The sequence below is a fragment of the Girardinichthys multiradiatus genome, chromosome 24 (assembly GCF_021462225.1).
Source record: "Girardinichthys multiradiatus isolate DD_20200921_A chromosome 24, DD_fGirMul_XY1, whole genome shotgun sequence".
NCBI lineage: Eukaryota > Metazoa > Chordata > Actinopteri > Cyprinodontiformes > Goodeidae > Girardinichthys > Girardinichthys multiradiatus.
In genome coordinates this window covers 10,975,419-11,003,263 of record NC_061816.1, presented here as the reverse complement: position 1 = coordinate 11,003,263, position 27,845 = coordinate 10,975,419, and the positions used below count along the sequence as shown (strand labels likewise).

Genomic DNA, 27,845 nt, shown 5'->3' with positions numbered 1-27,845 from the left:
CTCCTATTTTTTTCTCTAACCGCCATATTTGTGTTTGCCTATATTTTGTCTGTATAGGATGAAGAGGAGGAAATCAAACTAGAGATAAATATGCTTAAGAAGTATTCCCACCACAGAAACATAGCCACCTACTACGGCGCTTTCATTAAAAAGAGTCCTCCAGGACATGACGACCAGCTATGGGTAAGTTATTAAACCCAGTAATAATAATATTTTCTTAAACTGTATTATAGTTGCTTCTCTCCCATATAATGCGCCCGCTGTCTTCCTGGATTAGAAAGTTTGTGTTGTCGTCCGGTGTCAGGGACTTGAATAATTAAAATCTGTTTTTGCAGCTGGTGATGGAGTTCTGTGGTGCTGGTTCGATCACAGACCTGGTGAAAAACACAAAGGGAAATCAGCTGAAGGAAGACTGGATTGCTTACATTTCCAGAGAGATTCTCAGAGTAAGTTTCTCGCAGTTGATTGCAGCATCCTATTAAGGAAACTTGTTTTCGCCCATTTCTATTAGCTCTGTTCCTGTGGTGTAAACAAACGATCTTGAATGGGTTTTTATTGGGATTTCATGTGATAAAAAAACACAAAGTAGAGCGTTACTCTGAAACAGAACGATAAATATTTAATCTATGTTGGGGTTTTGTGTTGATATTCCAGGGGTGCAAGAACTGAGGCTTTTTGGCTGCCAATAATTGGCAAAACAATTTAACTATAGCATTTGAAGAGCCAGACCTTTTACAAGAAGAATGGCCTATATAGCTGAACACAAATGCACACCACACTTTTCAGATTATCTTTTTTATTTAAAAAAATGTACACCATGTTTAATTTTCCTCCCATTTCACAATGATGTCCAACCATTATAAGAATACCTTCCATTGGGCTTGTAACATGAGGGAACGTGACAAAATATTATGAACACAGACACTGTATAAAGAGAAGTTGTCTTACGTTACTCTTCTAATGTATAAGGAATGCAGCATGATTTTAAAAATTCAAGTTGGCTTGATTTCATTAAATTTAACTGAAGATACAGGTGGAGAATCCCATCTCAATCTTTAAGGTGTGAAATTTGACCAATCAGGCATTAATGAGCAGCTTTAAAAGGCACACATAATATTAGAAACATAAAGACCTCTGCCTCGCTGTGGAAATGATTTACGCCAAAGAAGCGGGGAGAGCGAAATCATTTAGAGGATTTCCTGAATAACGTAGCGGACTTAAAAACATCTATAGACCAAGTGTATTAACTCGCACTAAAACAGCTAATAATTTTTTTTTGTCAATTCAAAAAGAACATTTAAATGTAGTATTTAACACCAGTGTAATCTGTCTGCTTTCCTCAGGGTCTGGCACACTTACACGCCCACCACGTGATCCACCGTGACATCAAAGGCCAGAACGTCCTGCTCACTGAGAACGCTGAAGTTAAGCTTGGTGAGGAACTAAATCAGAATCTGTTCATTGGTCTATTGTACACTTCAATAACTTTAATTATTCGTATTCATGTGCGGAGAAAACCTTTCAATAGTTAACTGTTTTCACGCTGTTTCCTCTCTCTCCAGTGGACTTTGGTGTGAGTGCTCAGCTGGATCGGACAGTCGGGAGGAGAAACACATTCATCGGTACTCCGTATTGGATGGCCCCGGAGGTCATCGCTTGTGACGAGAACCCAGATGCCACATATGATTACAGAGTAAGGGTCGAGTACTCAAAACTGTCCCCGTGTATGCCTTGATATATGTCTGTACCTGTCTGGGTTTGCTCAGTGGGAATGTTTGCTGTGTTGCAGAGTGATCTGTGGTCTTGTGGCATCACGGCGATTGAGATGGCTGAGGGAGCGCCACGTGAGTTCTTGTTTTGTAGCTTGGTTTATTTAATATGTTGAGTTCTTGTATCCCTGATAAATTTGTGACTCATCTTGCAGCGCTTTGCGACATGCACCCCATGCGAGCGCTCTTCCTCATTCCAAGAAACCCTCCCCCGAGGCTCAAATCCAAAAAATGGTGAGTAGGACATGTAGTGCCTTTGTGGATATTTCTCTATCCCTTCCAATCTGCTTTTATGTTGACATCTTAAACTGGCTTGTTTTATCTTATGGTAAAGCTTTCTTTGCTTTCACTTTTTGAGTGTACCCTTGTGCAATCACATTTTTATCTCAGAGCAGTGCTCAGGCAGCTACAGAGGCTTAGAGCCAAACACTTGAACTTTCCTTTGTGCTTTGGCACTGAGCTGAACATCTGTGGTGCACCTGTCCTGACAACCTCTCTTGGCGAACACAGCAGATTTCTTCTTTTCCCAACTCTAGATCTGGCATCTTCATCTTTGTCTTTTTACCTGGCACAAATGGATTGTTTCACTGGTGTCGTTTCAGTTTTGATTCATTTAAGGTAGCTTTAAGCAGCAGGTATAGGTCTGGTGATGGTTCATGGTACTCACATGATCCCGGAGAGTAAGTTGGAGTCAGATCTTGTTTACAGATATGTTTTCTTAATGCCCACCGATTTGTTGGGGATTGTGAACTTATGGTGGTTGTTTGGGTTTAATGCCAAGAGAACTGTTAGAAATTGGTGGGCAGGTTGTAACGATGAAGAAGAGTCAGAAAAATGTAGGTTAATTATATTTGAATTGTGTTATTCCGATGTAAGCATGCGTAGCAAAGGAAAGCCCCGATAGTGATGATCTGATTTGTCCTCAAGCTGATTGAGTGAGAAAGGCTCCCAGCAAGATGATGACCAACAGGTTTGAGATGTCAGAGGGCGTGCCGATGACCTTAGACTAGGCTATTCACCCATTGCTACATCAGGCCTTTGAGCGCACATTATTCATCTAGCTCCTCCTGTCTTGTTCTCTCTTTCCCATGATGCCTCTGCTCCTCTGTGTCTTCCTCAGGTCCAAAAAGTTTTTTAGCTTCATAGAAAGCTGTCTGGTGAAGAACTACACACAGCGTCCTCCCACCGAGCAGCTTCTGAAGCACCCCTTCATTCGAGACCAGCCCAATGAGAGGCAGGTCAGGATACAGCTCAAAGACCACATCGACCGGACCAAGAAGAAGAGGGGCGAGAAAGGTAAGTGTGTTGGTTTATTCATTTTACCTCTGAATGTCAGGGTTACAATGTAGTCTGGAAAGTTATGGAATAAGATTTCAGTATTTTCCAGGTGTGGGTAAGTATGTAAAAGGAAAACAAGATTATGGAAAACATACATGTATATCCACACCTTTTCCTCCGTCCCATCATCCCTCTAATCCCATACATAAAATTATGTTGGGTCCTTCCTTCACCATGTGACTCTATTCTTCTGTGTCTCCCTGCTCTTTCCCCCTTTTTGTATTATCTCCCCTTCCTGTATTCTGTCCACCTTTTCATCCTGGTACCCTTGCTCCCTCTCTTTTTGTTAATTCTCCTTAACTGTTTCCTTTCTTCTATCCCTCCTTTATTCCTTCCCTGTTGTTCTTCCTTTCATTCTTGTGCCCTTACTTTAACCTTTCTGTCCTTCCCTCCTTGTACTTTTTCTTCCTTATGGTGTCCCTTCTTCCCTTTCTTCTGTCCTTTCTTTCCTTTTGTCCTTTCTTTTTCCTTGTGTCCTCCGTTCCTTTTGTCCTTCTTCCAATCCTTCTTTGTCTTCATTTTCTTCCATCCTTGTGTCCTTCTTTTATTTTTCCCTTACTTCCTGCCTTCCTTCCATTTTCGTTTCTCTCCATCTCCTTTCCTTTCCTTCGTCTTTCATGTCGTTCTTTCCTTATGTCTTTCTTCCTTGTTTCCCCTCCTTTATTTTGTCCTTTCTCCTTTTCATATTTCCTTCCATGTCCTTCCTTCTTCCTAATCATTCATTCCTTGCTTGTGTCCTACCTTGATTCCTTTCTTCCTTTCTTTTATCTTCCTTGTCCATAGTTTTAATCCCTTCCTTTTTTGTGTCCTTCCTACTGTTCTTCCTTCCCTTCTTTATTCTTTCATTATGTCTCCATTACTTATTTTTCTTGTTCTATTTTCTATATTTTTTCCTTGCATACTCCCTTCTTATTTATCTTCCTCTTGTTCATTCTCCATTCCTTGTGTCCTTCCATCCTTCTAGTTTCTTGGTTACCTCTTACATTTTTAACTTCTACCGACTGTATAAGTAATTCAATCTAAACTTGAGTATATTTTAAAATGAACAAACTGGATTAAGTTTTGCAATGAAAGCTGTGTTGGAACCCAGTAATAAATGTTTTTCAGAAGAAACTTGGACATGATTGCTTGTGACAGAAAATGTACTATTATAGGTGTTTGAAGCTGTTGATTGATTTGTTTTTTATGTAGATGAAACTGAGTATGAGTACAGTGGCAGTGAGGATGAGGAAGAGGATCCTCCAGAGCAGGAAGGAGAGCCGAGGTACAGCCTAATACTTGCATCACCTTCCTAATATCCACTTTTTAAGAAGCTCTTAATAGTCTTTCTCATTTCCTCGGTCGCATTCAGTTCTATTGTCAACGTGCCGGGCGAGTCGACTCTGCGCCGCGACTTTATCCGCCTGCAGCAGGAGAACAAGGAGCGTTCGGAGGCGCTTCGTCACCAGCAGCTCCTCCAGGAGCAGCAGCTCCGTGAGCAGGAGGAGTACAAGCGCCAACTGCTAGCTGAAAGACAGAAACGCATCGAGCAACAGAAGGAGCAGAGGCGGCGGCTGGAGGAGGTTTGATGTTTTTATTGGGATTTAAATGAGTTGTCTGACCGGTGAAACGTTGAAAACGTTTACATTTTGTCTTTTAATCCACAGCAACAGAGACGCGAGCGGGAGATGAGGAGGCAACAAGAGCGCGAACAGCGTCGGCGGGAGCAGGAGGAGAAGAGGCGTGTGGAGGAGATGGAACGCAGACGTAAAGAGGAGGAGGAACGCCGGCGAGCCGAGGAGGAGAAGAGAAGGAATGATCGTGAGCAGGTCGGTTTGTTTTTGGATTTATTCTGTTTATGAGATAAGCTATAACCTGGCTGTATAATTCTGGTCCTGATTTCCCCTCTGGTGCTGCGTTCTGCTGCCAGGAGTACATCAGGCGTCAGCTGGAGGAGGAGCAGCGACACCTTGAGAAGCTGCAGGAGCAGCTACTCCGAGAACAGGCCATGCTGTTGGTCAGTTTTACACCCATGCACATAGTTAACCTTCTCATTATGATTTAGTATTTTATGCTGAGGCAGCAAGTTAAATTGCTTAAACATGGAGCATACATCCTGATAGATGTGATTAGAACTGGACTTAAAGAAGCTGTGTTTAGGAGGCATAACCAATATCTCACCTCCCTGTTATACAACAAACACATCTCTCCTGATTTTACCTGGTTTTAAACTTATTTATTCCTGCATGGCCCAGCAGATGATGCTGACCTGTACAATGCCTCTCAAAAGTGTTTACACTACTTGAACTTTTCTACATTTCGTGACATTACAGCAACAACCATCAATATATTTTTTATTTGTTTTTTTTTTTTTTACGTGATATGGATCATTTGATATGGATGGGAGAGCCTCTGTGAACATCCATTATTAATTCTTGTCACACATTTTCAATTGGTTTTTATCTCTGGACTTTGACTAGGTCATTATAAACATTAAATCTGCTGTGATATAAACATTCCATTTTAGCTCTGGTTGTATGTTCAGGGTTGCTGTTCTGCTGGATAGTGGACCTATGCCCCTGATTTAAGGTCTTCTATAACAGGGTTTTTTCATGCTTACCCTGTGGCTAACTCTCTTCTCATCAACTCTGACCAGCTTCCCTGAGGAAAACCACCTCCAGATGCTGCAACCAGTTTGTTTTACCATGGGGAGAGTAGTGCTGGGTGATGTACAGTGTTGGTTATCAGCCACAAATACTATTTTGGACGTAGGACAAAAAAAGTTTGATTTTGGTCTCGTGTGATGGAAAGACTTATCCCCAACATATTTGCTGTGTTCCCTACATGGCTTTTGACAAACAGGACTCCTTCTTTCCGTTCTTCCATAAAGGCCAAATTAATGGAGTGCATGTCTACAGAGTTTCCCACCAGAGTTGTGGATCTATGCAGCTCCTCCAGAGTTACGATAGGCCTCTTGGCTGTTTGATCATTGCTCTACTTGCCTGGTCTGTTAGTTTAGGTGGACAGCCAGGTCCTTGTGCGTTTGCCGTTCTGCCGTACTTTCCCGTTTTTAGGATGATTGAACAGACCTCTGTGAGATTTTTTGAAAACTTGGAATTTTCTAATCTAATTCTGCTTTTATCTTCTCCACAACTTTATTCCTGACCAACATGTCTCCATCATACTGTTTGTACATTAATGTTGGTGTGACAAAATGTGGAAAAGTTCAAGGAGTATGAATGCATTTATAAGCTCTGTATCTCATACTGACATTAAGTGGAACCCATATTGCACTCAAATGCATTTGTTTTGATAAGATGGAAACGTTACATCCTAATTTGAGGTTTCCAGGAATTAATTTGAACTCACACTTAAAGATTAACATTTCTTTTAGTGTTTTTATCATGTATCAGCTTTATAAGAAAGGCTGAATCAAACAAAATGGCAATAGCTTATCTCTTCTCACCACCACGGTTCAATCTTGCGCTCTGCAACAGGAGTTCAAGTGGCGTGAGCTGGAGGAGCAGCGCAAGGCAGAGCGCCTTCATAAGCGGCTGCAGCAGGAGCAGGCCTACCTGCTGTCACTGCAGCAAGGATCCAAACAGCAGCCTGGCGACAAGACAAAACCCCCCCTAGACTGTAACAAACCTCCACAGACCTCCACTCTCCCCCCTGATGGAGTCCACACCTCTTTCCCAAAAGCTGAGGTCCTTGACACTGCTGCTTCAGAGTCCGCTAAAGCCCCTCTGGTTGTCCCTGGAGAGAGCGCTAAATCCCAGGCAGCAGTGCAAGATGGCATTTATGAGACCACTCCCAACCAGATCTCACACTGCCCCACACCCCACCCCCCTGTTACTGAAACCCCCACTGAGTCTAAAGCTCCCCAGGCAGAAAGTTTGGAGGCTGACAGGCCCACCGAGCCTGCCACTCATCCCCCTCAGCCTATCAAAGAGGTGAACCTCCTCCTCGGCTCTCTCTGCCCTGCTGCCTGCTCTTTCCAGCTTCTACTTGCTTGCCTTCACACAGTCTGTCATGATTATAGAGGCAGTGCTTGACACAAATAAATAGTATTCTTTTTTGGATATAAAGGTGGTAAAGCAATTTGTCAGGTCTGGAAGAAAGGGTTTCCAGAAACTCTGCCTCTGAACTTTGTCTGGAAGTGTTAAGTACGTCTCTAAAGCAGCTGTCAATGTGTAACCAGGGGGCCATTTGCATGTGGACTTGTGAGGCCCAGACTAACACACAGAGCACCTGTGTAGTCTTCTGTCTTTAACAGTTGACTTTCTTTAACCTGGTTGTCTAAATGTACAGATGTATGTGTTTGCAAACATCCTGTCTACTTCTGTGAGCCTCCAGCATGTTAAAATGTTTCTCACCAGCTGCCTTCTATGAATAAAAGTAAGACAAGGAGATGGGAGCGACTTTTATAAATAAACATTCGGATTTGGTGTCAAAAACAATGTAGCAGTTTCCAGTTGCTGCTGTGGTTCCTTTCTGCTTGTTTTTCTTTTAGCTAGATTTAGTTCATCCATCAAATTTCATCTCATGTTTGTCTTCTCCTAACCTCTCCTCCCAGGCTGATGAGCGGTTCCGTAAGAACATTCAAGGCTCCCCTCAGTCCGCTCCTCCTTCCAAGCAACCCCCTCTGCCTCCCCGCTCCTCTGAACCTTACTCCAATGGGGGCTCCGCTTCAGAGGCCTCCGCATTGCACCGACCCATGGAGCCTCAGGTAACTCCCTCCTGCTCCGTCTTCCTCTCGTCTTCCTTTCCTACACGTTCCTACATTCCTACAGTAAAATGCATTATGACAAAATATGGGTGTGAATATTTTTGCAGTACGCAGTATTTAAAGTTTATCGAGAGCACCTGTCTGAGGTTTATGTCTAAATGTCAAAGCCTGAAAGGCCTTACAAATTGGCGGATGCTTCAATAGATGCCTTAACAGACTGAATATTTTTTACTTATTCACAGTAATTTACTGCCATTTGTTTTTGCAAGACCAAAAGGAAAGTCTTGATATTATTTAATAATTTAATGCTAATCTGAGGTCACAACCATAATTAAAACAGCTGTAGAAACTAAGCCTTTTTTTAGGATCACAAAGACATGATTTAGATGCTGTCTAAGCTGGAAGCTCAGATGCGTCTCAGTGACACACATTGTTTCGTGGCGTTCTGTGTCTTCTGTTTGCATGTGTGTCTATCGAAGCACATGTATGTGCTAAACCTCACACATCTTCCCTCGTGTCTCACTGTGTTGTCTGCTTGTTTCACCTCCCTTCCTCCTCCTCTTCCTCGTCCCTCCCCTTCCTCACTCCCTAAAAGGTCCAGTGGTCCCACCTGGCTGCTCTAAAGAACAGCAACAGCGCAGCCCCCTCTCCTCCTCCTCCTCCGCCTGTGGTCTCTCGCTCCCAGTCCTTCAGCGAGTCTGGTGGTGTCAACTCTAGCTTTGCACAACTTCACCTGCGGTCTCAGGACCCCCACCATCACCACCACCCATTGCCTGCACGCCCCGACCCCCAACCCCAACCTCCCCTCCACCACCCTCAGGCTCAGACCAGGCTCGAACGCCAGACCAGCTGTGAGGAGGTCCCTCCCAAGGTAAGGAGCTGGTCTACATCCACTCCTGCCTTCCCTACCGTCAGCCACCTCCTTTCACGTCAGTCCCTTCACTAATTCTGTCTCTTTTGTTTGTTTTAGTCACAGTAGTGGTAACTCACAAATTGCATTAAAGTTAAAGCTTTCTGCAGACAGATATTTACACCTGTAGGATTTAAAAAAAATCACTTAACTAGAACCTGTCTGACATGAAGTTGTCTAAAACATCTCAAGAAGCAGCACATGCCACTGTGTAAGAAACTTCAAGAACAGAGGAGAAACAAAGTCATTGATCAGTCTAGAAAGGGTTACAAAACCAATCCTAAGACTTTGGGACTCCAGTGAACCACAGTGAGAGACTTTATCCACAGAGAAAACATGGAAAAGTGGAGAACCTTTACAGGAACGGCCACCTAACAACAATTTTACTCCAGCATTTCAAGAACATCGCATCCAGGATGTCAAAAAAGTACCCAGAACCAACATTTGAAGCTCTGTGGACCTAACCTTCCTCAGTTAAGGTTAAATGTTTATGATTCAACAGTGACTGGGCAAAAATTGCCTCCACGTGAGGGCCAAAATCAGAACATAAAAGCTTGTCTGTTTGCCAAAAAAACATCCCGATGATCTCAGACCTGAGAAAAAAGATGGACATTTTTGGAAGGTGTGTCTTGTTACATCTGGCATAAAACTAACAGTTTTTCAGGAAAAGAACATCATTCAGACAGTCAAACGTGGTGGCGGTAATGTGATGGTTTGTGGCTACGTTGCTGTTATTGAAGGTACCATGAATTCTGCTGTCTAGCAGAGTTTCTGCTGAATTCACTGAAGGATCCTGTCCAGCCATCAGTTTGACCTGAAGCTGAAGAGCAGTTGGGTAATTCAGCAGGACCATAATCTGAATCCCATCAGCAAGTCCACCTCTGAATAGCTCAGAGAAAGAAGGACATGTTTTGGATCAAGATACTGTCGGAGTGAATTTAATCAGTCAATGACTTCTGAAACCCTCCACTGTGGCTGAGTTAAAACAATCCTTACAAAAAAGGATGTAAACGTGATTACCAGTTAAGGCAAATGCTCGATGCCTTAACGGGTAATGAATAATCCTTTCTAATTCTTGACTAAAAGAATAGATCAAAGAACAAAATGGTATGATTTACATAAAATATTCATTACAAACCCTTCTGAGGACCTTTGACCTCCTCCGACAGGTGCCAGTGAGGACAACATCCAGGTCTCCTGTGCTGTCGCGCCGGGAGTCCCCTCTGCCATCGCAGCCCAGCAACCAGAGGAGTGCAGGCAGGTCTGTAATGCATTACTTTAAAATTATGCAGCCGTGAGCTATTATTTTAAAACATTACACTAATTTAAAACTCTGAGGCAAAAGTATTAGGCAGTTTTTAAAAATTACATTTTAGGAGAATTTTTTTATTTTCCTCTTTTTTTTTCAATCCACATTTTGGTCATTTTACAATCACAAACATGCTGTATGTGATAGAAAACTAACACCTGAACACACCAAACCGGAGCGGTTAAACATGGTGGTGGCAACATCATGCTGTGGGGATGTCTGAAGCTGGTCAGAGTTTTAGGGCTGAAACAATTCATGTGATTAATCTTGATTTCTCTAATTTAGTAATTGAATATTCATTAACTGGAGTATACAGACTCTTAAGACATGCCATTTGCTGAACAAACCTTTGGTTTCTGTTGGGCTTTTAAAGGTAGTTTTCAATAGAGCCAAATAGACAACAATAAACCAGGAGCTAGTGCTATTCCGCCAGCTTGACTGTGTTTCCAGTTCAAAGATAAAAAGAAATAGGCTAGCAATGCAAACCCCTAACCATGTATTCCTCAGATGTTTTTACATTCAAACACTTGAGCAACAGATTCAGCATTAGATGTTGTTCAATAGTTGGAATGGGGACTGATTTAATGGAGAAACAAACTGGACAGAAGTGCAAAAAACTGTTTTATTACCACACCTATCACTACATTTTAAACGGGTGGCAGCCATATTGGATTTGAGGTCAGGGTTTTTGGGGAACCTCCTACTTTGCCTGTTTGATTTTCAACTCAGAGGAACTTCACTTTTTTTATTGCAGCCTTGATTGAAAATTACAACCTCTGAGTTTGAACAAAACATAACGAATGGATGTCTTTCCCTGTTATTTCTCTTGTCCCAGTCCTATTCTACTCTTTAAATGCTTGTTACCACAGTGGTACTTAAAAGTATTTACATGTTCTTGTGAGAATGGCCTAGTCAGTCCAGACCTAAATACAATTGAGAATCTGTGGCAAGACTTAAAAATTGCTGTTTAGTGCCAGGTCTGATTGAGCTACAGCTACTTAAAGAATGATTAAAACATGTCATTTGTAAAATAGTTTGTAAACCATGTGCAACCTTCTCTGCATGTCACAATTATTCACTGTTTTGTGTTGGTCTATGACCTAAAATCTAAAAATAAGTTGAAGTTTCTGGGTGTATTATGATGAAATGTGAAGAGGTTCAGGGGATGGTAATATTTTTGCAAGGCACTGTGAGTGATTTCCTTTCTAAGCCTTCTAAATAACCAGAGGGTGGCTCTTAAATAACAGTCAGTTGTCATGGTATGTCATCATACCTCACTTCATTTTCTGGATTTCTCAAACATCATAAATGTGAAACCTGATGCTCTGTTGAATAGCAAAGTTTGTTTTACTTGTTTTGTATGGGGTAAGAACGCTGTCACAAACAATGTGTATGTAAAGACGGTGTGTGCATATTAGTCAATAGTTGTGCATAAGTAAAATCCAAAAGAGGTATTGTATATTTCCTCTATAAGAATACAAAATAAAATGTTACAGCTTCAAGAAATTACAAAGACAAAGTTCAAGTTTACAGTTGTGGTTTATTCTTTATGAATACAATATGCTATAACAGTTTGTGAATACGATTTCTTTTCTTTGAGAATACGAATTTACATCAGCGACTTGGTGTCACGTGATCTCAGGCTGGTTAGTGGAGCACAGAGTTAGTCGATTCACGTTGCGCATGCGCTGCCACGCTCCTCACCGCCAGTAGACGTAGTGCCAGAATGGGAGATAATTCAGTCTAAAAGGAATATTAGGAACAGAGGGGAGATAGGGAGGAAATCAAGAGTATTATAAATAAAGCATTGTTCTTATTTTTATGAAATACAAAACTAAAACATAGAATATAGTGGGTGGAGTTATACAATGATGTACAGTAGGTGGCGGTATGCACCTCTGAATTTGTTGCGAACCGCCAGCAGAAGAAGAAGAGGAAGCAGCAGCACTAGGGCCAAGATGATGGATGATGTAAATTCGTATTCTCATAGAAAATAAATCGTATTCACAAACTATTATAGCATATTGTATTCATAAAGAATAAACCACAACTGTAAACTTGAACTTTGTGTTTGTAATTTCTTGAAGCTGTCACATTTTATTCTGTATTCTTATAGAGAAAATATACAATACCTCTTTTGGATTTTACTTATGCACAACTATCGACTAATATGCACACATTTTGTCTTTACATACACATTGTTTTTGACAGCGTTCTTACCCCATAGTTATGCATCAGTGTAGGAGGAGGTATTTCGTTTGAGTTTGTGTCAATGAATTTGTCTATCACAGCAATGTGGAGCAGCGCCCCCTGTGGGACAGAGTGGAGAAGCTGCAGTCTCGGCCAGGCAGCGGCAGCTCCTCTGGGTCCAATGCCAGCTCCCAGGCCGGTCCGGGTGACCGCTTCAGGCCACGTTGTGAGTCACCTGGTACTGTACACATTTCACATACTTCACTAACAGACTGTTTACTCTAATATCACTACTTTAGAAAAATACTACATCTCTATTTTTTTTTTTGCTTAATTAAGAATACTGTTTCTCTCCGTTTCCACAAAGCTTCCTCTAAATCTGAAGGATCGCCTCTCCAGCGTCCAGAAAACATCCCAAAAAAACAAGAAGAAAAGAACTCCTCCAGGCCGACTCGACCTGCTGTAAGTTCGGTGCTGCTGTCAGGGTAGCTACCCAGTCTTGAAAAGTCAAAATTTCAAAATTAAATAAAATGTCCTAATATGCTGACTTTATATCTTATTCTGTTATTTTAAAGAAAAAAAAAAAATGAAAATGAAAGTAGTTTTTGCTGATTTACAGTACAGACCAAACGTTTGGACACACCTTCTCATTCAAAGAGTTTTCTTTATTTTCATGACTATGAATATTGTAGCTTCACACTGAAGGCATCAAAACTATGAATTAACACGTGTGGAATTATATACTGAACAAAAAAGTGTGAAACAACTGAAAATATGTCTTATATTCTAGGTTCTTCAAAGTAGCCACCTTTTGCTACAATATTCATAGTCATGAAAATAAAGAAAACTCTTTGAGTGAGAAGGTGTGTCCAAACGTTTGGTCTGTACTGTATGTTTAGATAATGTCGCTTAATTCAAATGGGTTTTAAACCTGTGGATCTTAAAATGGGTCTGGATAGTTTGATCACAACATGTAAATTAATTCAGATGGTTGCTACACAGTCTGGAAAAGGATTGCATTAGTTTTTATATTTTTTTAGCTCTAGATAAGAACAGAAAACCTAAAACTGGAGTAAATTTATTCTTCTGTTCCCAAATGTCCTGTAAAATCCAAGTATGAAAAAGTATGGAATATTGACAGGGAAAACCCTGAATCCAGTGCAGATTTTACATGTCTAAATGTTATCAATCGTGGAATATTGGTAATCGACACTTGTCCAGATGCCAAAAAAACGTTTGGGAGCAAATTCACACTCTGTGTTTTTGGAGCATACAGATAATGAAATTAAATCATTAGTGCTCAAATGTCCAGAAATGTATCCCTGTAGTGAAACCCTGATTGCTGATGGGACGGTGAACACATTTTTCTCTCGCCCTTCCTTTGTTTTCTGCCACTCTTAATTTTCCAACCAAGGGTGACATGGTAAGCCTCTTTCACGCATTTGCACCATCACATCCTTGTTATGCTTGGGGTTCCTACGCACTTCAGACAAGTCTGGAATTTGATATCAGTGTTTTCCAGGTCTGGATAAAAAAATTTAAGTAAGTTTAGAAAAATATTTGTATTTCCAGACATTATTCCCTGTCCAATTTGTTTAAATTTTGTCCTACTTTTCCTTCATGTCCTTCTTTGCCTGACATTTCTTTCCTGCTTTAATTGTTCTTCCTTCCTTTCTGACCTCCTTTCTTCTGTCCTGTTTCCTTGTCTTTATTTCTTCCCTAGTGAACTTCCTTCTTTTCTTACTTCAGCCTTTCTTCCTACATTGCATCTTTACTTCCTTCTGTTCTCCTTGTTTTCTTCCTTTTCTCACCTTCTTAAATCATTCCTTTATTGTGTCCTACCTACTTCCCTTCCTTCCTTGGGTTTCTTACCTTCTTTCCCAAACTTTGTCTTTTCTTTGTTACCATCTTGTCTTTCCGTCCTTCTTTCATTTCTTTGTGTCTTACATCTTTCCTTCCTTCCTTGCTTCCCTGCTTTTTTCTCATTTCCTTCCAGTCTCTGTTTTTCAGGTCCTGTCCTCTGTAGAAATATCCACCATATTTCATGGTGGACTTTAGTATTTTAAATGTTAAAATGGATGACTAGATCGGGGAACTCTGGAACGTTTGACACATTTTTCCATGAGCAATGTGTAGGAACCCTGTATGATGGCACCTTTAGCCCACTCACTGCACTATATGAATAAATGTGATGACTGTGCAACATATTTTCTCATGCTTGCCACTTCCTCCTATTCACTGCTCTCCATTAACAAAAGACACAAAGTGGATGAACCCTCTGCCACAGCATCCTGAGCCTGGCTTTGAATGGAACCACATTTGAATGCAAACACGCTCCTGCTGTTTCTCTGCTCGTCAGAGTGGCTCCTAATCTCACCTGGCTATGTTGTCGGATCAGACTGCAGCCTATTTGTTTTGTCAAGCATGTCGGGGAAGCGTGTGTGTGTGTCCCCCCCCCCCCCTCTTTTCCTGTTTGTCATTGACCTTAAAATGCAGCATCATTAGGTGGAAACAAGAAGGCAGCATGGAGAGAATGAAAGGGGTTTGTTAATCTGATTATATGCTCCAGAGAATATGTCTCATTGCATCCTACAGCTAAGATTAGGTGAAATGAAACATGTTTTCAAACTGACATTTATAATGAGCCCAAAGGAGAGTTTCTCTATGAACAACCTGTTTGAGTCTAGAAATGGAACAAATTGATCTGATTAGATCACTGCCAGCTTATGTAAAGTGAGGACAGGTTGCTTCAAGGCTCTCGAGTTTCTGTATTTAGGGCGGTTTGGTATTAACTTTCTTTAAGGTTTAAAGGTTGCATCACATGTGCTCATGCTATTCAGATTAGAGGCGATAAAAAATGAAAGAACTATTGGATTTCTCCGGAACATCCAGGAAAGTGACGTTGAAATATTAGACTCTTGTTCACCTGAACAATAAACTGAAGTCACAACACTGATGCTCCTTATACAAACGGGTCAGAGCAGACTCTACCTGCGAAGGAGACTGAGATCTTTTTAAGTGCAGGGGGTGCTCCTGAAGACCTTTTTTGACTCTGTGGTAGCATCAGCCATCTTCTATGGTGTAGTATGTTGGAGCAGCAGCTTATCTACAGCTGAGAGGAAGCAGTTTTATAGGCCAGCTGTGTCCTACGATGCCCCTTCAACACAGTACAGGTGGAGGGAGACAGAAGGACTCTAGCAAAAACATCCCTGTTGGACAGTGTCACCCACTCCATGCATGAAGGTGTTGCAGAATTGGAGAGCTCCTTCGGTGACAGACTGCTGCATCCTAGGTGCACAAAGGATCACAGATCCTTCCTCCCAGAAGCTGTTAAACTTTATAACATCACTGTTCCCAACAAACTCATTCAGTGTTTACATCCCTGCTGATATTTACAGTTTTTCCATTTATGTAGTCTCCATGTAGTCTCTTGTTTTCTCACGCAAAATTACAAATGCACGTTTTTTGAATTTTCAAATCATTTCAATAATTACAGTATTTTGTTTTCTTATGTTGTTTTTTTTTTTTCATTTTCTTTACAGTCTACTCTTATTTTTTGATTTTTTGAATACATTTTTTTACGTTAGTGAGTACCTGTTTGCCTTCATTTACCTTTTACTGCTGCTGACACACCTGAATTTCCTCACTGTGGGGCAATAAAGGAGATTTCTGTTCTTTTCCTTGTAGGACCTGACGGCTCTGGCCAAGGAGCTGCGTGCAGTAGATGACGTGCGGCCTCCTCACAAGGTGACTGACTACTCCTCATCGAGCGATGAATCTGGCACCACTGACGAAGAGGACGAGGAGGAGGTGGACCAGGAGGCAGGAGAGGAATCTACCTCAGGGGCTGAAGACTCCAGAGCAGGGTAACTAAAAGGAAATGTTAGCCATGGTTCCTGTGCAGTCTGGAATTTAATGTCCGTATTTTACAGATCTGGATAAACATAGAAAAAATATATTTTATACATTTTTATTTCCTTTTTTTACTTAATATCCCGTTGTCCTTCCTTCCTAGTTACGGTCTCGCTTCTTTAAGCCCTTATGTCCTTGCTTTCTTCCCTCCCTCCTCTCATTGTGTCTTTCTTGCTTCTGTCTTGTCATCATTCCTCCCACCTCCTCTCAATCACTTCCTTACTTCTTTCCCATCTGGTGCCTTTCCTTCCTTGCTTCTCTACCTTTACCCTTGTATCCTTAGTCATTTTTCTCTCCTTTCTTCCTTCCTTCCCTGTCTGTCTTGCCTTTACTTCCTTCTTTCTTTCCTTGTGCCCTAAATCCCTCGTGTCCTTCATTTGTCGCTTGCTTCAATGTGTCCTTTGTGTCATTTCTTGATTCCTCCTCTTCCTAATTGCCCTCCATTTTTTTACTTAATTTCTTTTTTCCTACCGTCCTTCCTTCATTCCCTGTGTCCTTATCTGTTTTCTCCAGGTTCCATATGCAAGTATCAGTCATAAATTACAAGTACATTTTTGTATTTTATATATGTAATAAATGAACACAAAGAACTGAGGACTGGAAAGCTGAGTCTGGGGAAAGTCTGTATATTTGACCATGGTTAACCTAAAATGAGCTTCATCGTTATGGGACATAAAGGCATCTTCTGAATCCTGCAGGAGGCTGAGCAATGGAGAAACAGATTCTGCTAAAACCATGCTGGTGGAGGACCTGGAGAGCGAACAAGCCACCACACCCTCCAAAGATGGCACATTGGTCATCAGACAGGTATAAATCTCAACAGTTTTGATTTTCTCGGTCTAGGGTCAGTGTTGTTTATCCACTCATTGTCTCGTTTGTCTTGTTTTGCTGCATGTTTATTGTGTCATGTGTTGTGTGACGTTTCACCTTCATAGATCTAGTAAATGGTCTTTAATTCAATAGTAAATGGTCTTTAATTCAATATGTAGCTTGCATTTATAGCCAGTGGTGCTGCTCTTCAAAGATAAATGTCTGGATTATACAATGATTTGCAAAAGTAATCACACCCCTTGATCTTTTTCACATTTTGTCACAAACTACTGAACTACGCTCAGTCAGGACAGCATCTGTGAACTGGATTATTTTAGGTCTTGCCATATATTCTCAATTGGTTTTATATCTGGACTTAGATTAGGCCATTCTAAGACATTAATATGATAATGCTTAAAATGCCCGTCAACATGGACTAGCTTTTCAGTCCCTGCCTAAGAAAAGCAGTCCCTTAGTATGATGCTGCCACCACTATGTTTTAGTGTGAGGATTATCGTGAGGTTTTTTTTTTTAGGCCTTCCCAGAACAGCTGTATTTATACTCGCACGTTGAGCACATTGAGATTTGTTGCTGTAACGTGACGATGTGAAAAAGTTTAAGGGGTGTGAACAATTTTGCGAGGCGCTGTAATGTATCTGGATAAAACGTTGCAAAGCCCTCAAACATGCAGGTCGTGTTCCTCTCCACCTGCTTGCTCGAGCCCAAATGTGCCTGTTCTTGCTTCCAGAGCACAGCTGACACAAAGCGGTTGGTCAGTCTCTCATCTTCCTCCTCTTCCTCGCCCGGCTCTGGCCCTGGCCACGGCCTCCCAGAGAAAAACGGCTTTCCCGGCCGCATACACCACCTACCAGACCTTATCCAGCAGAGCCATCACTCCCCTTCCTCTTCCACAGCCATCCTTTCCTCCATCTCCATGTCTCCCTCCTCCTCCTCTTCCTCCTTCCACTCATCTTCTAGCCAGGCCAGTCCTGGAATATCCTCACAGATTCCCCTGGACGAGCTCACTGCCATAGAGGTATGTTGCCTTCACACCACAGAGGCAAACAAGCAAGGAACAGACGGTTTGGGAATATACAGGCTTAGATGTGCAGAGGTTATTCCTGCTGGAGTATTTGACAGTTTAATAGTGTGAAACTAAATCATTTACAGATGCTAAACTCTGTATCATGCACATATCTAATCCTGTATATTCTGACTGTGCAGTCCTTGGCTGTTGGTTTGAGCCTCCCTGCGCCCTTTCTTACCCCTCCTGCATCCTCCTGGCTTCACCTTTGCTCACTGCTGCCATCTGACTTTGCTGACACCTGGTTTTATTCCTTGAGCTCCTGCATTTTCCTTTTTTCCTGCTCTACAATCCACCGCTAACATTGGTGCCTCCTGCTGGTAGATGCGGTCACAACGTGGAGGAAATTTAACTGGATCTTCTTTGGATTAACAATGATATGAGTTGGATTAGATTGCAGCTATGCTGCAAATGACTTACTTTTTTATCACCATAAATGCAATTTTCCTCTAACAAATCACAGCAGCCTGTGTCTGAATAGACTTTCATTTTCTTCAGCTCAGTTCTTGTCGTTGTTTGTTTCATTTAAGATTTTCCTTCTCTCCAGTCTCTGAAAACTAACACTCTGCATGTGATCCATTTGTTTAAACATGTTTTAGTTCTCGTTTTTGTCATTAAAGTTCAGCTTAAGGTGACATATTTGGTTAAAATGTACTTTTGTAAGAATTTATGGATGGAGCTTTGGTCGAAACCAGATATTTACTGTATAAAAACAAACAACCTTTTTTACTCACCATCTGACTTTTCTTGTTTTAGCTCCGATAGGATTAACCATAAACATTCATATTTGCTAAATGGCTAAATATTTTAGCCACTTTCGTATGTTTAGGTTATTAAAAGTAAAACAAAAAAGAATTGGAAGGTCCAGCTATTGTACCATTTAGGTAGGAGATGGGTCTTATGTCCCTAAGGTGAACATGTATTATGTAAAATGTGCAAATCAACCACAGAACGAAAGCAAAAGACCTTGTGAGGATGCTGGCTAGGGCTAAGTCATTATCCATGATGAAACTAGTCCTGTACAACGACGTGCTGAAACTCGACAAGGAAGAAACCATTACTTCAAACATAACATAAAAGGCCAGATTAACGTTTACAGATATGCTCAGGTAAGGCAAGGCAAGTTCATTTATATAGCAATATAGCATATATTATATATATGTCATGGAAAAAAGAGACATAATAGGAAAAGTACTTTGCAGTGGCATAAAGGTAATTCAATAATTAAAGAGAATAAAAATTAATAATTCAAAAGGTAATAAAACTAAAACAAAAATTAATGATAAAATGATTGATAAGAAAATGAAAGGAAAGTTGGACTGAAAACTTAACTAATAATGTTTAGATGGCACAGTCAAAGGCCACTCTAAACAAATACGTTGTTAATCTTGTTTTAGAGCAGCTTAGGGTTTCAGCGCCTTTACGGTTTACTGGGAGTTTATTCCTGATTAGTGGAGCTTAAGAACTAAAAGCTGCTTCTCCGTGTTCGGTTCTGGTTCTGGGTATGCAGAGTAGATTTGAGCCAGAAGACCTGAGAGGTCTGGCTGGTTGATACACTGCCAACAAGTCTGTAATCTATTTGTAACTTTTGTAGTTGTTTATTATAATCTGAGTTGAGGGAGCATGTAGATATTGAATAGGAGGGGCCCTAAGATGGATCCTTGGGGAATGCCACATGTGATCCTAAGGACCACTGTTACATTTGGTGATAACAGGGTGACGTTTGTGTGTCTGAGAGCACCATCCCAGCTGAAAAATATATACCTACACTACTGAATTTGAATAAAATTAAAGACTTTCCTTCCTCATTATTCTGGCATTTAGCAAATAAGATTGAAAAAATGGTTACGTCTCTTTAAAAACTGTTCGTAAATGTCTGGTTCCAACTGTACGTCTCATTTGTTTAACTGTTTAAAAACATTGTTGCCTTCTTCATGTCAAATACCTTCCAGTCCCAGTCAGAGAACAACTCCATGTCCAAACACAAGTCATCTTCGTCGTTCACGCCCTTCATTGACCCTCGTCTTCTTCAGATCTCTCCATCCAGCGGCAGCTCCCTTAACATGGGTAAGGCTGCCATGTGGTCCAGTTAACAAAAGATTGTAAAAAAGCAAAACACACACTTTTATCACACATTCAAGGAGAAAAAAATGCCAACTAAAGATTAGAAATTGTTGGTACCCCTAACAAACACATAAATGCAACTGAAGCAAATTTATTTATACTTCTTTCAACTGTTTAGAGTTTCTTCCACTTTTTACAAGGCTGGCCAATGACTTTGCATTCATCTTGCCCCCATGCAGAGTGAAAGGTTGAATATTTGCTAAAGGTACCTCCATCCTGTTATGTACAGTGGAGGATCTGTGATGCTGTGGGCCTAGTTTTTAAAATGCCAGGGCCTCTTTACTAGACATCTGGTGGTGTTGTGGATGTGACCCCTAATCACAGGAAGCATGTCTGGGTAGATCATATTGGTAGGAGAGTGTTGTTTTTTAAACAACGTCCAATCAAAATCGCTTCTGTCCTCCACCTCCAGCTGGATTTGGGCAAGAAGGACGGCTCGCGGACCCGCTGAGGTCTGACCCGTCCCGTAAAGGATCGGTGGTCAACGTCAACCCCGTCAACACGCGCCCTCCCAGCGACACGCCAGAGATCCGCAAGTACAAGAAGAGGTTCAACTCTGAGATCCTGTGTGCAGCACTGTGGGGTAGGTGTTCGCCAAAAACGGGACCTGGTTGACTTTTCTCCAGACAGGCTGGTTGATTTGCTTTTCTGCAACTGTTTCAGGAGTGAATCTGCTGGTGGGGACAGAGAGTGGGCTGATGTTACTGGACCGAAGCGGTCAGGGCAAAGTGTACCCCCTGATTAACCGGCGCCGCATCCAACAGATGGATGTCCTGGAGGGACTCAATGTCCTGGTCACCATATCAGGTGCCGACCACTAAAGCCTTTGAATGTTCAGAAGAATCTTTGATGGGTCAATGTTCTCGAATTTCAGAACCTCTATACTTGCTGGTTTGTGTAAAGCCGGTTTAATGCAGGGGCAGATCTACAGGGGGGCAAAGTGGGGCATCTGCCCCCCTGCTGTAGAGCCTTGCCCCTCCAGCTGCCCCCCTACTGTTATGTCCTTAAAATACTTGTAATTATTAATCGCCTGTTTGTCCAAAAGTCCCTTACAGTCTTCAGATAAAACATTAATTTACCAAAAGGTATGTCGTTGTAGCAATAATCTGAGGTCCCTGAAAATCTTAGTTACAGCCCTGCATCAAACACACCACGTGCGTGTGTCTCAGGTACATTAACAAGGCAGTCTGTCTGCAGCCAGGCAGAGTGCAGCAACTGAGCTTTCCAAGTTTCTGCAGTTGGTCAGTTTTTCCGGGTGGTGTTTTAACGCATAACTGTAAATTCAATTTAATTCAGTTCAGTTTTATTTATGTAGCACCAATTCACAACACATGTCGTCTCAAGGCACATTACAAAGTCAATTCAATCAAATCATACAGATTTCAAGTCAGGTCCATACGTTCCAGTTAATTGTAGCTATCAAACAGTGCTGTCAGATTCAGTTTATTATTGAAATTGGTTAAAAAGTTTTTCTGTCTAAAGAAACCCAGCAGATTGCATCCAGTCAGTGACTTGCAGCATTCACTCCTCCTGGATGAGCATGTAGAGACAGTGGACAGTCACTGGCGTTGACTTTGCAGCAATCCCTCATACTGAGCATGCATGTAGCGACAGTGGAGAGGAAAGCCTCGATGACTCACTGGCGTTTGATTTTTAAGAGGGTTTGCATGTTTCCCTTGTTAATTTAGCCTACAATAAGCACAATAACAGTTAATGAGACGTTTAGCTTTTTTTAGGGACTGCAGTTTCACTGATCGCTCTATACAATCAATATTACGACAATGAGGCTCAATTAAACCACGCTACATCCTTTCGGTCAGATTGGGAAAGTAATAAATTGGCTGCCGTGATTGTAAGATTTCTAAATGTAACTGCTTGTGTGACCTGTGTGAATGTGATCATTTCTGGTTTCATGTTGTTACTCACTTCTTGTGGTAATAAGTGGGCGACTTTTTCCAAATCTTGATGCTTGCACATTGCACATCACAATCAAAAGGAAATTTAAAAGTGGAGACATTTCCAGTTTCTTTGGCAAAAAAAGTGAGAAGGAAGAAGAGACTGAGATTTGTGGAAGGATGAAAGATAGAGACCAGAAGGGTCACAGGTGAAGGAGGACACTGAAAGTACAATAGGTGAAGAAATGAGTGAAGATGAGGAACATTATGTTGGCGGTGAAGATGAGAAGATTTCAGAGTCAGAGAGAGAGAAAGAAGACAGTGAGGAGGAAACTGATGAAGGAGAAGAGGAAGGCACAGAGTCAGGGAGTCCAGTCTATGTAGATGGACCATCTGGTATGGATTTATTCTGGGTATAAAATCCAGTGCAGATAAATTTGATGTTTCAATGAACAAATCTCCACAAGTCTACCTGTGTGTTATGAAGTTAGATAGTTGAGGCTTTATAGATGTAGTCAAGTTATAATAAAAGCAAATCCTACGACACAGAAACGCAGTGAAAACTGCATTGCCACCCTGCCTAGACCTTTTGCACCTCCTTTGCCCCCACATGTAAAATGTTCTAGATCCCCCACTGGATTAATTGTTCTGCTCTGGGTTCTGCAGGTAAAAAGAACAAGCTCAGAGTGTACTACCTGTCGTGGCTCAGAAACAAGATTCTGCACAACGACCCTGAGGTGGAGAAGAAGCAGGGCTGGGTGAATGTGGGCGACCTTGAGGGCTGCGTTCACTACAAAGTCGGTACGTTTTGTCGTTTTTGCATTCTTGGAGCTCAGTTACGTACAAAAAAATCATTAGTCCTAAATTAGATGATTAAATAAAATGGTCCTCTTTCTCTGAACATTGCAGTGAAGTATGAGAGGATTAAATTCCTGGTACTGGCCCTGAAGAATGCAGTGGAGGTCTACGCCTGGGCACCCAAACCCTACCATAAATTCATGGCATTCAAAGTAAGGAACATGACATTATTGGTGAGAGATTCACCTTCTAAGCTATAGTGGCTTTCTTCACAAACGTCTTCACATTTTGTCACATTACAACCTAGGACTGGGCGACATGGCCTAAAATCAATATCATGATATATTGAGCAGTTCACCTCGATAACGATAAACGTGCGTTGGTGTTTCACATTGAATCCCAGTAAAACAGACCGACGTTTGTTTTTGTAACGTGACAAAATGTGACAAGTTCAAAAGGTATGAATACTTTTCCAGCGCACCACGCGTTCTCTTTATGTTCTAACATATCTGTGGTCGGTCCTAGTCTTTTGGTGACCTCGTGCACAAGCCTCTGCTGGTTGACTTGACTGTGGAGGAAGGTCAGAGGTTGAAGGTCATCTACGGCTCCTGCTCAGGCTTCCACGCCGTCGACGTGGATTCCGGCGCCGTCTACGACATCTACCTGCCCACACATGTAAGTGCTCAAGCTTGGCGTGCAAACGCACAGCGTTGTTTTCTGCTCTTCACCATCTGACCGCTCTTTTGTCTTCAGATCCAGACCAACATTCAGTGCCACGCCATCATCATCCTCCCCAATACAGACGGGATTGAGCTGCTGGTGTGCTACGAGGATGAGGGAGTCTATGTGAACACTTATGGACGTATAACCAAGGATGTGGTGCTGCAGTGGGGAGAAATGCCGACATCAGTGGGTGAGCTAACATTTCTGATCAGAAACTCCTAAATAATTTACCAGCTCATGCAGAGATGATAACGTGCACCTTTCTCTGCTGCAGCCTACATTAGGTCAAACCAGATAATGGGCTGGGGTGAGAAGGCCATCGAGATACGCTCCGTGGAGACTGGACACCTGGACGGCGTCTTCATGCACAAAAGAGCCCAGAGACTTAAGTTTCTTTGTGAGAGGAATGACAAGGTAAGGCGACCCGAATGTCCTGGACTGAAGTAGTAGGACTTCTCTCTTGTGACCACTACTTTAGTTTGGATTTCTAAGTATAAGATCTACTGTAACAAAAATGTATTTGAGTTTAAAAACTTAGGAAGAATACTAGTTTTAACTGAGCTGATGCAGCACACCAACGTTTTATTTAAGAGGGGATTTGTGATGAGCTCTGTTTTGCATTCTTTGTTATTCCTGATAGATATACAGCTCATTCACATTTTTAGAGGGCAGTTTCAACATTGCTTCATTTAAAAAAGGAAAACCTTTTATAACCTGTAAAACAATCAGACTGAATCAGAAATGATCCAACAATCTTTTAAAGAGAAATATCAAAATATCTTATGCTTCAGACATGAATGGCCTCAAAAGCCTAATAACAAAGACAGCTGTAACATCTTAACTCTGGAAAAATCAAATAAACTTCTGTCCCCTGGTTGAGGCAAGTGCAGATGGCAAGTGCCACTTTCATTCAATAATCCAAGATGGAGACATTTATGAAGTAAACATGTAGCTAAATGAATGTAACACACAGTCTCTATAAATTCATGTGGGTTAATAACCAGGTTATTGATTCTGTTGGGTTGAAAGCATCCAATAAATATGAATTATGTCTTTTATATCAGGCTTTTAAGGGTTAAATAGGAATGGTTGTTGTTTTAGATTTTTTATGTGAGGCAGCAGGAAATGAATATAACTAATACATTAAATAAATGTGGATGTAATTCTGTAGATAAAAAGCAATAATTTTCCACCTTAACCCTAAATTTCTTCTGACTTTTTTGTTTTTAGGTCTTTTTCGCCTCCGTGCGTCAAGGCGGTGCCAGCCAGGTGTATTTTATGACCCTGGGACGCTCCTCCCTTATGAGCTGGTAGCCAATGAGAGCAGCGACCAACTGAAGACGACCGTAACCGATGACGAACGGTCCTGAAAATGACCCAGAGGAGCGCCTCAGCTTCCTCTCACATGCTCTGTCTGGACTGTAATCATGAAAATAAAGCAGGGATGGACGGAGGCTTGTTAGGTTTGTCATCCTTAGGTCTGTAGCCACCTCCCTGCCCTCCCCTTGCCTCCATCTCCACTGAGGGGACGTGGTAATAGTTCATTTTTGTGTCTTATATGTAATTAACAAAGCGTGTTTTGTCTGAAGGGTCGACGAAAGGCTGTACGCAGCTTCTGCTGTATTGAAAAACAAAACTTGATGTGCCAGAATTTGCGTGTAGCTGTTGTTCAAGCTAAAAGATCTCCCTGTCAAGCATGTTTTTGAACTGTTTTCCCTCTCTGATCGGTGCTTGACCTTCGAACCTGCGTCTTCACTTCTTTCGCCTTAAAGCGAAGACACCTTTAGGGACCTACTCAATTCATCTGTTAAACAGGGTACTGGAGCAGCTTGTACATACTAACTAACTAACTACAGACTTGCGCAGGTTTTCCAGTCACTTCTACCAGTTTGCCTCATCGTGCTGTAAGTTATGTTGGACAGTACTCCTGTTGATGACGCCAAATTAGACCCAGTTTTTTTTTTAAATACACTGTATATTTTGTATGTGACTTGCTGCATATAGATAAACAGCAACAAAGCAGGACACATCAAATGAGCTGTAAAGGTAAATCCACACTATTTATCCTCAATCTGTTATATTTTTAGGGCTCTAACTTTCTCATAAAGTGTTTGGTTTGACTCGGTTGTCGTCAGATTCTGTTTTTCTACTGGAAATATAAAAACACATCCAGAAATGTGAGATTCATCTGTTTTGTTTTTGTTTTTTCTTTAATATTTGTTCCAAGCAGGGCTAGGGTTAAACTGTGAATTAGCATGCAGGAAAAGAGGCTGAAAAAAGGGAACAAGAATCGGCTCGTGTCTCTGCACAATCGGGGAATTTCACCTGTTTTTGGCTTCATCTGTAGCTTGATGGTTGTCTTAGGAGGGTTCCCCATCGATTTAAATTTGAGCCAAACCCCTGATGACATTTGGATGTTGTGTACTGCTTGAACGCTTCACTCTAAGCCAGCCATGTCACCCTAATCTCTGATCTGTTTTTAATGACGCTGGGTTATTGGTTTTTACGTAATCATGTCCAGATAAAGGCATCAAACGCAAAAGAATGTTTTATTTTTCATATCTGAAGCCCCCTAAGTCACTTTGTTTTCCAAAGTTGGGTGCAGTCCTTTCCTGCAGCTGTGCTCAACAGAACCTTCCTCTCTTTGCTGTCAGGTGGTGCCTTCAGGTGCGTCTGAGGGCTACAGGATCAAATTTAGGTGCTTTCTTTTGTAGTCTTGGGCCGATAAAATAATTCGTTCTCAAAGCAGTGTTACAGAACCACTTCAGATCATTTTTTACTTAGATTTTAGTCTGTTTTTGCCAATTTCTCTCTCTTCAGATAAGTGTGCGACTGCAGTGGTTTTTAACTTGTAATGCACACTTTACGTTCGAAATGTTTACAGAAGCAGTTTTTTTTAACGCCAGTGTGCGTCAATATGAATATTTATGGTTTCTTTTTAGGGTAGTTTTGTATTTTGTTACCCTCCGTTTTTGTATTATCATTTAGACAATTTTTGTGCAGGGATAATCAACTTTTACTCAATAAGTCCACAGTGTCATTTCACTTGATTCCTCTGCATCCTTGGCAGTGCACAGTAGTCTGCTGGCTGTGCGGCAGAAGACGTTCTCCATTATCCAGGTGACGCGTTTCCCCTCAAACGTCACTCTGCCGTGCCTCTAATTTATGTCCTCTCTGTGTGTGTGCTATGGGGATTACTGTTTTACTTTTTGTTTTTCCTCCACTGAATAAAATCAGAAGTGATTTACAGAGCTGCGTCATTCTTTATCATAAAACATCACATCTATATTTCTGTAACAGATAAATGTAAACATCTATGTTGCTTTTGAAGGTGCAAACCACAACACTTGGTTCATCTGTAGCTTGTTTAAGACAAGTGAAAAGTGTAAAACAAAATGGATATAAACTGTAGAGAATACGGTGAAACTTAAACTCTTAAATGTGACATTTGCAGAAATAGACATTTTCTTTGAAAACTGGTGGCTTGGGCCTTATTTCATCTGATGTTCACTGAATAAATACTGAACTCTTGATGAAAAATCACCAGTACATTTGTCTGTGATTTTTAACCTCAACAGCAGTTGTCTCATCCTGCAAGAAAATAACATTATTTTGATCAACGATGATAATAGTAAACTTTTTGAAGAAGTAATCTAATAATCCTGAAAAATGCTTTGATATTTTGCACTGTATTTCTTCATTGTCCTCATGATCTCATAATTTCTATTTGTACCTCAACAGTTTGAAAGACTGTTTTCTGGTCGGATAAGACCAAAATTAACCTGTTTTCAGAGAATTACCCTGATCAGAACATCTGTGGTGTTGGCAGCATCATGCTGTGGGGATGCTTTTCCTCAGAGGAGACGGGGAAGCTGGATGGAGCTAAATCTGGGGGGGAGCAACTATCCACAGAAACCTTTCATTGCATGTTTTAGAGGTCTTAACACACCTGTATCAAATAACTGGGCCTTTTCCAGGTTTATGTTGAACTTCGAGGCAGTTCTGCCGTTAAAGTGAAAGGACACGTACAAATAATATAATCATATAAATCATATAAAACTATTTTTAGTCATCAAGCGTAATTTACTTCAAGCTTGTCATGATAAAAATATTATTTGCATCTTTTTAGTTTAACCACAAGAGGGGGCTATTGCAGCTATCAAGCACAAGGCCTTTTTAACAGCGCAGTAGGCTTTGTGAATTAATTTTAATACCATATGTCATAGTTTCCTGTTTATACAGTGTTTTCTATATGAAAACTCAGACTTAAACGTT

At 41.2% G+C, this 27,845-nt stretch overlaps 1 protein-coding gene across 7 annotated transcripts in view; it reads left to right on the top strand.

Moving 5' to 3' along the window:
- The window catches only part of LOC124861334 (mitogen-activated protein kinase kinase kinase kinase 4-like), a 47,030-nt gene extending 20,211 nt beyond the window's left edge, over positions 1–26,819 (top strand). The window contains exons 4-33 of one of the 7 annotated variants that reach the window (XM_047354945.1): positions 58–183; positions 336–446; positions 1,344–1,434; positions 1,563–1,693; positions 1,790–1,844; positions 1,925–2,003; positions 2,890–3,065; positions 4,299–4,371; positions 4,459–4,669; positions 4,754–4,915; positions 5,017–5,103; positions 6,584–7,039; positions 7,663–7,815; positions 8,411–8,686; positions 9,895–9,986; positions 12,326–12,462; positions 12,592–12,686; positions 13,639–13,647; positions 15,912–16,090; positions 16,835–16,943; positions 17,695–17,982; positions 19,983–20,097; positions 20,567–20,737; positions 20,818–20,961; positions 22,716–22,850; positions 22,959–23,059; positions 23,373–23,522; positions 23,601–23,760; positions 23,845–23,984; positions 24,801–26,819. In XM_047354945.1, the coding sequence (XP_047210901.1) occupies positions 58–183; positions 336–446; positions 1,344–1,434; positions 1,563–1,693; positions 1,790–1,844; positions 1,925–2,003; positions 2,890–3,065; positions 4,299–4,371; positions 4,459–4,669; positions 4,754–4,915; positions 5,017–5,103; positions 6,584–7,039; positions 7,663–7,815; positions 8,411–8,686; positions 9,895–9,986; positions 12,326–12,462; positions 12,592–12,686; positions 13,639–13,647; positions 15,912–16,090; positions 16,835–16,943; positions 17,695–17,982; positions 19,983–20,097; positions 20,567–20,737; positions 20,818–20,961; positions 22,716–22,850; positions 22,959–23,059; positions 23,373–23,522; positions 23,601–23,760; positions 23,845–23,984; positions 24,801–24,884 (4,296 nt within the window). In that variant the 3' untranslated portion in view covers positions 24,885–26,819. The remainder of the gene's footprint in view (positions 1–57; positions 184–335; positions 447–1,343; positions 1,435–1,562; positions 1,694–1,789; positions 1,845–1,924; positions 2,004–2,889; positions 3,066–4,298; positions 4,372–4,458; positions 4,670–4,753; positions 4,916–5,016; positions 5,104–6,583; positions 7,040–7,662; positions 7,816–8,410; positions 8,687–9,894; positions 9,987–12,325; positions 12,463–12,591; positions 12,687–13,638; positions 13,648–15,911; positions 16,091–16,834; positions 16,944–17,694; positions 17,983–19,982; positions 20,098–20,566; positions 20,738–20,817; positions 20,962–22,715; positions 22,851–22,958; positions 23,060–23,372; positions 23,523–23,600; positions 23,761–23,844; positions 23,985–24,800) is intronic. The other 6 variants (XM_047354946.1, XM_047354948.1, XM_047354949.1 and 3 more) reach the window with 6 other exon arrangements.
- Positions 26,820–27,845: the final 1,026 nt, after the last annotated feature.